The 11,245-nt window shown below is 38.7% G+C and overlaps 1 protein-coding gene and 1 long non-coding RNA gene across 2 annotated transcripts; one reads left to right on the plus strand and one right to left on the minus strand.

Annotated features, from left to right (window-relative positions):
• Positions 1–1,103: 1,103 nt before the first annotated feature.
• Positions 1,104–2,868, plus strand: LOC133713566 (uncharacterized). The gene is made up of 3 exons (XR_009848090.1): positions 1,104–1,730; positions 2,347–2,369; positions 2,519–2,868. It is a non-coding gene; the product is annotated as an uncharacterized LOC133713566 (long non-coding RNA).
• A 2,820-nt stretch (positions 2,869–5,688) lies between these two features.
• LOC133714785 (F-box protein At5g51370-like) lies at positions 5,689–10,675 on the minus strand. Its single transcript, XM_062141040.1, has 2 exons — positions 9,360–10,675; positions 5,689–6,446 (listed from the first exon to the last, which is right to left on the minus strand). The coding sequence occupies exons 1-2, from the start codon at positions 10,541–10,543 to the stop codon at positions 6,173–6,175; spliced, it is 1,458 nt and encodes a 485-aa protein (XP_061997024.1). The 5' UTR covers positions 10,544–10,675; the 3' UTR covers positions 5,689–6,172.
• Between the last annotated feature and the right edge of the window lie 570 nt (positions 10,676–11,245).

Consider the following 11,245-nt stretch of genomic DNA (forward strand, 5'->3'; position numbering starts at 1 on the left):
AGCCCAGTCAGATGAGAGATTAACTCATGACAACATAGCAAATACATTCAGCCACTCACATAACTTGCACATATGCAAATCGATGATATGTAACAGATCAACAATATTAAAAGAGGAAATAAACTGTACTCATGGTTTTGCTTATTCGAACTCCTAGCAAGTCGGTGCAACTACTTAATATGACAAATCTATGTGTAAACTTGAAATATTATAGGCAATAAGAAACTCGGTTTCTACCACATTGACAAAATAATGCTGAATTCGGAACAGATAATCCCCTCGAAACATGAGAGGGTTTTGCTTATTCTAACTCCTATCAAGTCAGTGCAACTACTTAATATGACAAATCTATGTGTAAACTTACTGAATATTATTAGACAATAAGAAACTAGGGTTCTATCACCTTGAAGAAATCTTGTTGTAACCGGGGAAACAAATCGTCCTCGATGGATATAAATCCATATAAAGATAATCTTCCCTATGGAAAGACTATTGGAAAGATGAAACAAATCATCCAGTTATATAGACAAACAAATCTTTCTCTAACTACTAGTATCATATGCAAATTTCTGTATGGAATCCATGAAGTCAACAAAAAGATCATATTGCATACAAATCACCATGCACAAACCTTTTTTTGTGTGCCTCTAATTACGTTATCATTACCTTAATTATGTTGTCAGTTTCAATCTTTATATGATTGAAGCAAATCTGCAGGGCCAGAAAAAATTATTCCATGATCCCGCATTATAGTATATTTGGTGGTCTCAGTTAATGTCATTGATCCATATGTGATGTACTAGCTCATTGATTTGTTCCTTTAATATATACTAGAAAATGTCTACACACCGGATGAGTGTGAGAGTAGTGGGATGTTATAATTGCAATTGTGAGAGTGGAGAGTTTGAAAATTTTATTTTCTTTTATTTTATGTTTTTTATTGTTTTATTTTTCTTTTTACATTTTTGTCCCTGATGTTAAAATGTAATCCATGATATTTTAATAAAGAAAAATTAATTTTAGCTAACAACACATCTTCTCTTAATAATAGTAGAGGTAATGACCATTAACTACAAATTCTCATATTTCTTTCCCGTGCGCAAAGGCTAGAGATGTGGTTCCCATGCGGTCACTGTTCATTTGCATTAAAAACATAAAGGATAGTTAAAGTTTTATGAAATTACGAAAATTGCCACTCTATCACGATACATCAGCTCTCTCCCTCTCTCTCTCACAGATCCATTTCTCCCCAAAATCAAAACCTCCATTTCTCCCCAAATCAAAACCTCTCTCTCTCTCTCTCTCACAGATCCATTTCTCCCCAAAATCAAAACCTCTATTTCTCCCCAAATCAAAACCTCCATTTCAGCGGCGAAGCAACAAAGCGAGGTTCCGGCGGCGGCGAAGCAACAAAGCAAGGTTCCGACAGCGAAGCAACGAATCGAGGCTCCGACGGCGAGGCAATAGATCTTGGATGCGGCGGCAAAGCTAGTGGTGAAGAGGAACTACTGAGGCTACTGACCCCCAAAACGAAGCCCCAGGTCTCTTCTGACGAAGCCCTATCCAATTCCAAGGAGGAGGAGCCGATCAACGACGAAGAGGACGAGGAAGAGGTAGAGGCCGTCGCTCGCTCCGCCAACTCCGACGATGAAGACGCCGCCGAGGACAACTCCCGCGGCTCCGATGACGAGGCTGTGCCGGTCGAGAAGGACTATGACTTTGAAGAAGAGGTATATTTTCGATTAGGAGAGAATTCGGTTTGTTTTGGTTGGATCTGAGTTTAGGTGTTGGCATTTGTGTGCCCTAGAGTTGTTTTGTGTTGTAATTTGTGGAGTTCGTTGCATTGGGGAGTCGTGGTTTGGGGCTTGGTTAGGTTTGCTTGTTGTAATAGCGAGGGAGATAGAAAAATGCTAGGACTTGGGGTTTTTTGACTAATTTTTTCTGCATGTTCCATTTTTGGGAGCTAGAACTGAGCAAAGTAGAAAAGCTTGTTGATTTGTGTAGTCACCTTGTTTGCTTAGTGAAAGAGGCCAAGTTTTTGTGGTGGGTCATGTCTTTAGTATCTCAATTAGATAGTGTTTGGGAGTCTTTAGAGATTTTTTTTCTGTTGTAAATTCTAGACGTTTAATCTCCCTCAATTGCCTTTTTGAAGTCTAGAGTACCTCCTAGGATTTGATTGTTGGTTTGGGTTATTACACATGAGAAGAAAAGCATTTTTTGTTGCTTTCTTTGCATTTGTGTATGATGTCACTGGTTTTGGGTAAGCTATAATGGACTGTGTGTTGTTTATTTGTTTCACAATTTGGTGGAGCTGTACTAATCTTAATTTGTTTGTTATTTCTGCAGGACTCAGCAAATTTCGTTTGCAGGTCAGTAGCTATAGTCTGATTGTCAGTTTTATATTGAGGGTCAGTAGCTTTAGTTTTGTGTTTATGTTAGTTTCTTATGGGATTGGTGGTGTTGTGTAATGCTTTAGTTATGTTTATGTTTATGCTCTGTGTTGCTGGTTGACTTGCAGGATGGAGCTAATGAAAGCAATGCTCATGTGAGCAAACGCAATAAGGCCAGGCTAGTATACTACTGGGGGTCAGTATACTACTGGGGATCAGTGAGGGTCAGTATACTACTGGGGGTCAATATACTACTGAGGGTCAGTACTCCAGGAAATCCTGCTGGAGAAACTTCTTCACCATGAGAAGAGGTGAAATTCAATGCAACTTGTATGTGCAAGCAGCAAAGCCAGAAATAAATGATATATTGTTCAAGTTTCATATTGTAATATTTATAAATAGTTTTTGGAATTATTAAATAAATGAGTTGTTTCTAAGAAAAACAAAGATGGAATATAGAAATATTATTTCTTCACAATGCTACTGACATTCAGCAGTGTTAATTCACATTATCAAACTCACAATGGCAGATTCGTAAATTACTTACCAATAGAAATAATTCAAAAAGTGAACAGTACCGCATGGGAATTTAAAAAAACAGGCCTGCTAATGGTAATTTATGGACTAAAAGTGTAGGTAGTGGTAATTTGCTTGCTAATATATATATATATATATATATATATATATATATATATAGGGAGCTGCTATTCACACACTCATTTTATCTATTTACACACCCCCTCTATTTTTATATTACTTTATGTCAATTCTTTTTTACAAATTGCCCTAGCTACCCTCCCTTGTAATTCTGTTTCTTTTTCTTTTTTCTTTTATCTATTTGGCAAGTCAATCATGAATCAAACATCATTATTTACCTATAAATGAAGGAAAAATAATACGTTCATTAAATGGAATGACCTGTATTATTAGATGAGGAATATGCTTCCCAGGTAATTACTTTCATTCAACTGAATCTAAATTGCAAAGTTTGTCCTCATACAAGAGGAGGGGTAAGACACATGCTTTACTCCCTTGTTGTCTCGGGTTCCAATATTGCACCTAGCTTACTAAAGTTTCTCGTCTCTTATAGATTGGCAATAAGCCATTTCCAAACGTAGTCTGCAAATTTGAGAAATTTGTATGTACAAAAAAAAAAGGAATATAGTTCAAAATTAATTGTTTGAATACGACTTACCTGAAGGACTAGACAAAAGTATTTCATAATTAATTGTATTTTCTTATTGCTCACTTATTCAAAAGTGAGCTTATAACTATGAACTAATCGCATAGTAATAGGCTAGTTATAGCCAAAACTAATTTAAAAAGGGTCCAAAGACCCACTGCCCATTCTGGACCCAAGAGACTGGCCCAAAACTGGATTTCAGTGCTGCAGTCGCACCTAGCGGCCCAAGGAGCCCAAGGACCCACCAGCATGCTTCCTCCGCCACCAGAGTCGCAGGCGTCTCCGCCATCAACGCCACCGAGAGCTGAGTGCAGAAAGGAGCCCAAAAGCGGTACAACGCCTGCCCCACTGATTCGCCACCAGCAGCCATCTTCGCTGAAATCATCAGCCTCTCATCGTCCCAGGCGTGTAATAGCGCGCCTCCAACCGCCGCACAGGTCTTCGGTCCGAACAGATCAAACCACAAGGAATTTTTGAACGAGATCAGATTGACAAGGAGTGTCTGATCGATTTCGTTCCATTCTTCGCTGGAGAAAGCAGAGATTACCGGATCAAATAAAGCTTGGTGGTGAGGCGGAACTCGCCCCGCCCTCCATCTTTTGGTTACCAGACTGTGTGATGGCCAGATCCAAGGCTGGCTTAGAGGTCGGCTAGAGATGGCCGGAAATAGATCGCCCAGCCTTGGGAGGCTAGGGTTTAGGGATAGCACCGTTGCTCTCATAGATGAATTTTTCCCTCAATGTATTTGTCAAGTCTTTGTATGCTTAGATCTAGAGATATTATCGGAGTCGTGGAGTTGATGTATATGTCATTTCTGGCATTCAATCAATAATATTATCTCTTTATTCGAAAAGGAAAAAAAAATATAAGAGTTTTGTATTCTTCATTTTAATCGATAAATACTTATGCTGACGAAATTTGGTCGGCCAAAGTGTTACATTCATAGTTTTATTAGAAAATATTTGTGCCGATGAATTGTAATCACCAAGAGTGTTATCTTCATAATATTAATCAAGAAATACTTTGCCATGGTTTGTTTGTCGCCAAAAATGTAGAATATTTTGGCCTTTCATTATTCATTGAATAAAGTAATTATGATATAATCTTTTGTTTCCAAGAAGATAGTTTACATGATAAATATAATATGTTGTAACTTTAAAACCATTACTCTGAATTTGTACTTTGTACTAAGTTATGGGTTTTGATTTTATTTTAAAGGGTTCAGAACATAACCAATCTGGGAGGCTCAATCCTACGCCCGACTTATTTATTGATGATTAAATATACAACGGAGGGGACATAAAAACTGAAATTTGAGAAATACTACACAAATTTTCATAAAGAACGTCCTGAATAATACCATGAGTCTCTTCTAACAGAAAAATCATCAAAAAAAAAAAAAAAAACTAGTAAGGTGCGCACTAATTTAATATGCAACACCATTTACTTCACAGTAAATGTGACTCAACTTAATAGAATTGAAAGCATTCAAATAAGCACTGCAGTCCCCTAAAATGCAACCAATCTCAAAGAGATCCTTAGTATCATGTTCGAGAGTTGAAAGCACAATCAATTTCAAGTTCTATACTCTCCCAACCCTAATGAAGGACAATTAACATTCCAGCTCTCATTGTACACTGGCCATTGGTCTTGCAAGCGTTAGCAGACAAGTACATCTTTCTACCACGCCTATACCACCATGACCAGTGCCATTGATGAAAGGTCCATCAACACTAATTTTGAGTGTCCTCCATGTACTCGGTAACGATAACTTAGTTTCCTCCCATATTTCATTGAGTAAAATAATAATATCCAAATTTAAATAAGACTCGTTGATATGTCTCCTGATTAACGGTAGAAACAAATATTCATTTCCAACATTGCAATGTTCAGCAATTGTGATCTTATTGGCCATGAAGGAATTGTGACAGTTGAGTAGGATTGCATTTCATAGTGCATGTGTGAAAAGCCTTCACAGGAAAAAGGAGATAATCCATACAGGTTATGAATGAATGGAAATGGAGTGGGAGGACATGCTGTAAAGTGCATGACAGATGTCCCTTAATCAAACAAATTCAACCATCCACATAGCATTGCAGTTAAAGTAAGGCGCAATGAGCTCAAACATTTGCAGATAATATGTATTACATTTTGTGATAAAGAACTTCATTCCCAGTACATGTCATAGATCAACAATATAAAATAGACTGTACTCATTATTTAGCTTATTCTAACTCCTAGCGACTAATTAATATGACAAAATTAGCCCGTGTAAACTCACTGAATATTAGACAAACAGAGGCTAGCTTCAATCACATTGACAACTTGCTGCTGATTTCGGACAAACAGGAAGGTTCTCAAAACACAAGTGGGAACAGGAGAAGCCTAGAATGTCATTCCAATGACAATCTCCCTTCGGCAGCTAGCTGTAAGCGAGAAAAAAATTACCCTCACTCACCACAATGCCGAACATCTAAATAAGATATGATCATTTACAATCTACCTATTTAGTGTATGCACCAACATTGAACACCTGACGGTTAAATTATCTGGATGCTCATTAATTTGAAGGCAATAGTCCCATCAACAAGCAGCGAAGTCAAGACTTTAGTCTCTTGAAAAACCTACCACCTTTCATTCCCACTCCAGTCCCAGCAAGACTTGATGACAAGAGAGCCCTGGAATTTGGTCGCCATGTCAACTCTTTAAGAACAGAAAATAAGGATGCCAAGGCAGGAGTAATGTCACTGTCTGATATATTGTTACATGATACTACTCTAAGCTCTTGAAGCTCTTTCCAACAAAGGAGTACTGACTCCAGACCTCCTGTTGTCAACAGTGAGCATCCTTCCAAGGAGATCAGCTTCACTCTCCTATCAAAAGAGAAAAGAAAAGGGTAGAAATATTATAAACAAGAAGGAAGTACATTTCAATCAATGCAATGCTTTCAATTGTAGACTCATTTAGTCAGCCACGTAGAAAGACCTGGCTAAAACATAAGATGATGGATGGTCATACATAAAACAGAAAAAGAAAAAAGGGGAAAAAAAAAATTACAAGTTTGACAAGTTCATGTGGGGTTCTTCATGGCCTAAGACTCTTCAACACTAGAAGATGAAGGCCCAAAGGACAAAATGCCTAGACAGGGAGAAATTAGACTGATGTCTTCAAGCAACCAAACACCAAACAGATTCTAATTTATATCCATCAGCAAGCAGTGATGTCAAAGAAAACTATAGGCCTGGGATACTATTTCAAGATGTAACACTTGTTATAGACTTCCTAAGCAATATCTCTATTTGGCTATGACTACAACATCCACGAAGGCATTTCATAAAGCAATACAAAGACCATTAAATCTTCTAAATATCAAGAAAACTAAGATTCCCTACATTGGAGTAAAAGCTATTGTACTATTAGAATAAAATTCCAAAATGTTCCTTTCTATCAAATATTATAACAACCTTTAACCAACTCTAAACATTTTTCCAACAAAAAATTCTTGTTAATATTCAGGGGAGTTTATATGTGCTGACCTTGACGATCAACAAATTTGGAGTGAGGGTGTCTTAGTTTCATGTTTTCCAGTGATCATAATAAATCCTAAATACTTTTGTCCCCACTGATTCCTTTTCCTTCTCTAAACATAAAAACAGAAAAATGTCTTGTTGAGAACTTACGAATTCTCTCCATAAATAATCATTTTGTGTGAGGACTTCTTACTGTCTTGGTACATCTTCCGGAGGAAGTTCTGGTAATGAACAGAATCATGCATATGACCATTGTCAAATGCATTTCCAAGAACAATGTATACCACAACCATGATTTCTCTATATCTGCTCAAGGTTCCAACTTTGCTGAACACTAATTTCGCTTTAACTTGTAGCGAAAAAGAGCAACACCGTATAATTATGTAACTATACCCATATTCTTTTGGATGGGGTTAGAGTTCAAAACCTTTTCCCTTGTTGAAAAATATGGAGTCCAACACCATTCCAACTGGATTTGATATCCAACTATACCAGATTCATATTCACCAACTCATAAAATCACATATAAGAGTTGGACTTAAATCAGGTCAATAAAAGTGTGTTTGATGCTAAGAGTTGTACATAATTACATATATTATATTTAGATTATTCTAACAAAAATTTGTCTTCTGGATCATATTGGCGGATGAACTGTGGTTCTCTTGCTTTAAGATAGTGTTAAAGTCACAGGGCATGCGCCTACTTCTCATTGGACTAGTCCGAACTAGGCACAAAGCCGGAAATATACAGCTGGCTAGTCTTAATCTAAAACTCTAGGCTTCGAACGGCGGGCCAAGATGAACTCATACTCAACTTGTTTGTACCTCAAGATAACCTTGGGCAAGGCCTAAACCTGATTCAGCTTGCGCAAATGACAACACTACAAGCTCTGTACAGAGTGAAACAATTAAGCTTATGGGTCCAACAGCCACAAGGGTTGTTCGAAAGTGGAGAAGCCATTAACACATATTGATAACACACTAATCACTCATACAAGCTCCGTACAGAGTGAAACAATTAAGCTTATGGGTCAACAGCCACAAGGGTTGTTCAAAAGGGGGGAAGCCATTAACACATTCTTGACAACACACTAATCACTCATGCCTTTGATAATAAGAACAATAAACTAAGGAGTCATACCTTCACCAAGAAAAGAATCAACATTCTTTACTTAAACTCTCATTCTGTGTGAGTAAGATTAAAACTTTTGCCTTATTCTTATGAAGTTACATTTCTTAGTTCAGACATGAATTTGATACTAAACTTCTTACCATGCAACCTATAGCACAACATGACCTATGAAGCGCTTTGAAAATTTAAACTTATTATGGCTTTGCTCCAATTCACAGATAAACATCAAGATTTAGAGTTGACAATTAAGTATAACTCATCAAATCCTACTTCTAAATCAAGGTATCAGTTCGCATCATAAAATGAGTCACCAAAAAGGAATTAAGTGAAGGTATGGAATTCTGATGTTTGGGATTTCCAGAAAGTATATAGTGCCTAGATCAAACACCACTGGAATGCAGAAAATAGTGTAGGTAATGATTTTCTTAATCACTGTAACAAAAGTTATTTATGTTTCAAGCGTTTAAAGTATTATATAGCATTGGATAGTTGGACTATACAAAGCCAATAAATTAGTGAACAAGATAGTGGAGAACCAAAAAATTTAGATGGATAATTTTAGCCTAATCTAACAAATTCAAATCAGATCTTTCACCATAACAGGTAACAGTGAATAAATGACTCCACAGATCTAAATCAATTAATCAATTCTAGGGAGAAAGAGCTGAGTAAAGCTTTATTTGGAAATAATGAATCTTAAATTGGATTACCAAAAAGGCAGCTATATATGAAAAGTTCAAAACAAAAATAAAGTCAGTGAAACGCAGTTCGCAATGTATAGTTATTGGATTTAAAGAGTATATTTCTTCCATCTAGTACAACTACTTTTTCAACAAAATAACTTCTGGTAAAACCATCCTACCATCTTCGACACTACAGTTTCCCGGTCATGTTATATGCAAACAGCATTCGCAGGTAGTAGACAAAATTCAAAAAGGAAATGATAACCAATTGCACACAAACAATTTAAAGTCAGACAGGGGATATCAGACAGTCAAGTTAAATCTATATCAGTCACCCCCTTATGAATATACGTTTGAGTGCATTTTTCTTACTAATATACACAATAGTGCATTTTGGGGCAGACAACAAACAGAGACAAATGCATACGAAAAAGAGTCATACCTACAAATATTCGCAAAGCCAAATACTTCATCCACCAAACCCCAACAATCCTGCAGAGCAACCTCTTTCACAGCTTCACAAACAGAGAACAATGCCTTCATACCATCCTTCTCCCGCACTTGACACCGCAGCAAATGCAACTCCTCAATTGTTCCACAAGACCCCAAGTACTCATCCGGTCCCGGGCTCGAATCAATACTCTGGCAAGACTCAAGCCTCAAAGTCTTCAAATTCCCACAAAACTGCAACGCCGCCAACCACCCTTCATCCATCCTCTGATCATTGAGAGTCAACTCCTCAAGCATCTGGCAACACTGCCCAATCGCCTTAATCCCATCATAGCTCCCTTCACACCCACAAAGCTCAAGCTTCACCAACCTCCTGCACCCCTGGGCCAAAATAGTCAACCCAATATCCGAAATCTGCGCGCTGTAAAACCCATCCACGCACCCAATCAACTTGACAATCTGCAAGTTCCTAAACCCACTAATCCCCTTCAGCGCCAAGTCCCCACAGCAATGCAGCTCCAGCTCCTGCAGCGTCTGACACTCCTCCGCAACGCTCAACAGCCCATCAACCCCGGCACCAATCACCGCAATCCGCCGCAGATTCGGGTACGAATTCGCAATCAATCTCAGCCCATCATCCACCACACTCTGCTTCAACACATCCATTTCTTCAATAAATCCACCGCCCGAACTGAACAGCGAGTCCACATGCACCGACAAACCCCTCCTCGTCACGATAATCCCCGAACTCCTCGGCGACCTAATGCAGGAATGAACAATGTCCACCTCAGCCAGATTCGGGAACCGGGCGAAGACCCGACCCGAGTCCAGAAACCCCCAATCCAGCACCTTCAGCGACCGCACCAGCCTCCCGTGCAGGTACAGCCACCGCCGGCAGACGAGGGAGTTGAGGAGGTACTGCGACTCCGGGAGCTTGGCGAAGATCAAGAGCAGGAGCTCGTCCGAGAGCAGGGAGGTGTAATCGGGTCGGGTCGGGTCTAGGGTGAGGCTCCGGAAAGCGGAGAGAGGAGTGGTGGGTGCAGTGGAAGAAGGAGGAGGGTCGTTGTGAAGATGCATCTTGAAGATAACATGCTTGAGAACTTGGTCTGGGAGGCTGTGAGTTCTTGGCCTCTTCTTCTTCTTCAAAGATGGTGACTTTGGGGAGTAGGAGGACATTTATGGAAAAGATATATAAAGTAAAAATTTAGGGTTAGGGTTTGATAAAAAAATCTAATCTTTAATTCTCAGTCTCTATCTCTCTCTGGCTTAAAGCTTGCTCCTCTCTCTCTCTCTCTCTCTCTCTCTAGATTTCTGAGAAAAAGATTGTGCATTTCTGATTGTTTCTGGGGGGAGGGTAGTGTTGGAAATGTGGTTTTGGTATCCACTGCAGCACAACCCAGAATAAACCATACATACACTTGGAGATGATTGGTTGAGGAGGGTGCGGTTGGTGACGTGGAGGGGAGTTATTGGAGGGTGAAGGTGGGGGGTGTGTGAGGTGGTTTTGCAGGGGATTTTGGCTGTTGGGTTGGGAATGATTTTTTAAGTCTTGTAATTCGGAGATGATAACGAGAGTAGGATTTGGTTTTGAAGATCTAGAATTTGTCTCATGTAAAAGGTGAGAAACAGCTTAGCAATTTGGGGAAAGTACAAAATCAAAGCTCTTATAATAAAAGAAAGTACAGCTCAATTATCTGTATTAGTTACCTTTTCTAGGGTTTTGATTTTCAGTTGGGAGATAAAAGGAGTAGGGTAAGTGATCATGGATGACATTATTGGGAAATATAGAGATGGAACCTTTTGATCCTACAATGTCAGTTAAAATGGTAACTACATATGATTGTAAGGCAATCTTAAAAAAATTCACTAGATTGTTCG

This window comes from Rosa rugosa, chromosome 6 (genome assembly GCF_958449725.1).
Source record: "Rosa rugosa chromosome 6, drRosRugo1.1, whole genome shotgun sequence".
Classification (NCBI taxonomy): Eukaryota; Viridiplantae; Streptophyta; class Magnoliopsida; order Rosales; family Rosaceae; genus Rosa; species Rosa rugosa.

What these genes read in the sequence shown, in the direction of transcription:
- LOC133714785 (XM_062141040.1), bottom strand. Translation starts at nt 10,543, where the DNA reads ATGTCCTCCTACTCCCCAAAGTCACCATCTTTGAAGAAGAAGAAGAGG. An exon ending in GGCTTTGCGAATATTTGTAG is followed by an intron (nt 6,447 to 9,359) that starts GTATGACTCTTT and finishes CTCTTTTGATAG; the next exon opens with GAGAGTGAAGCTGATCTCCT.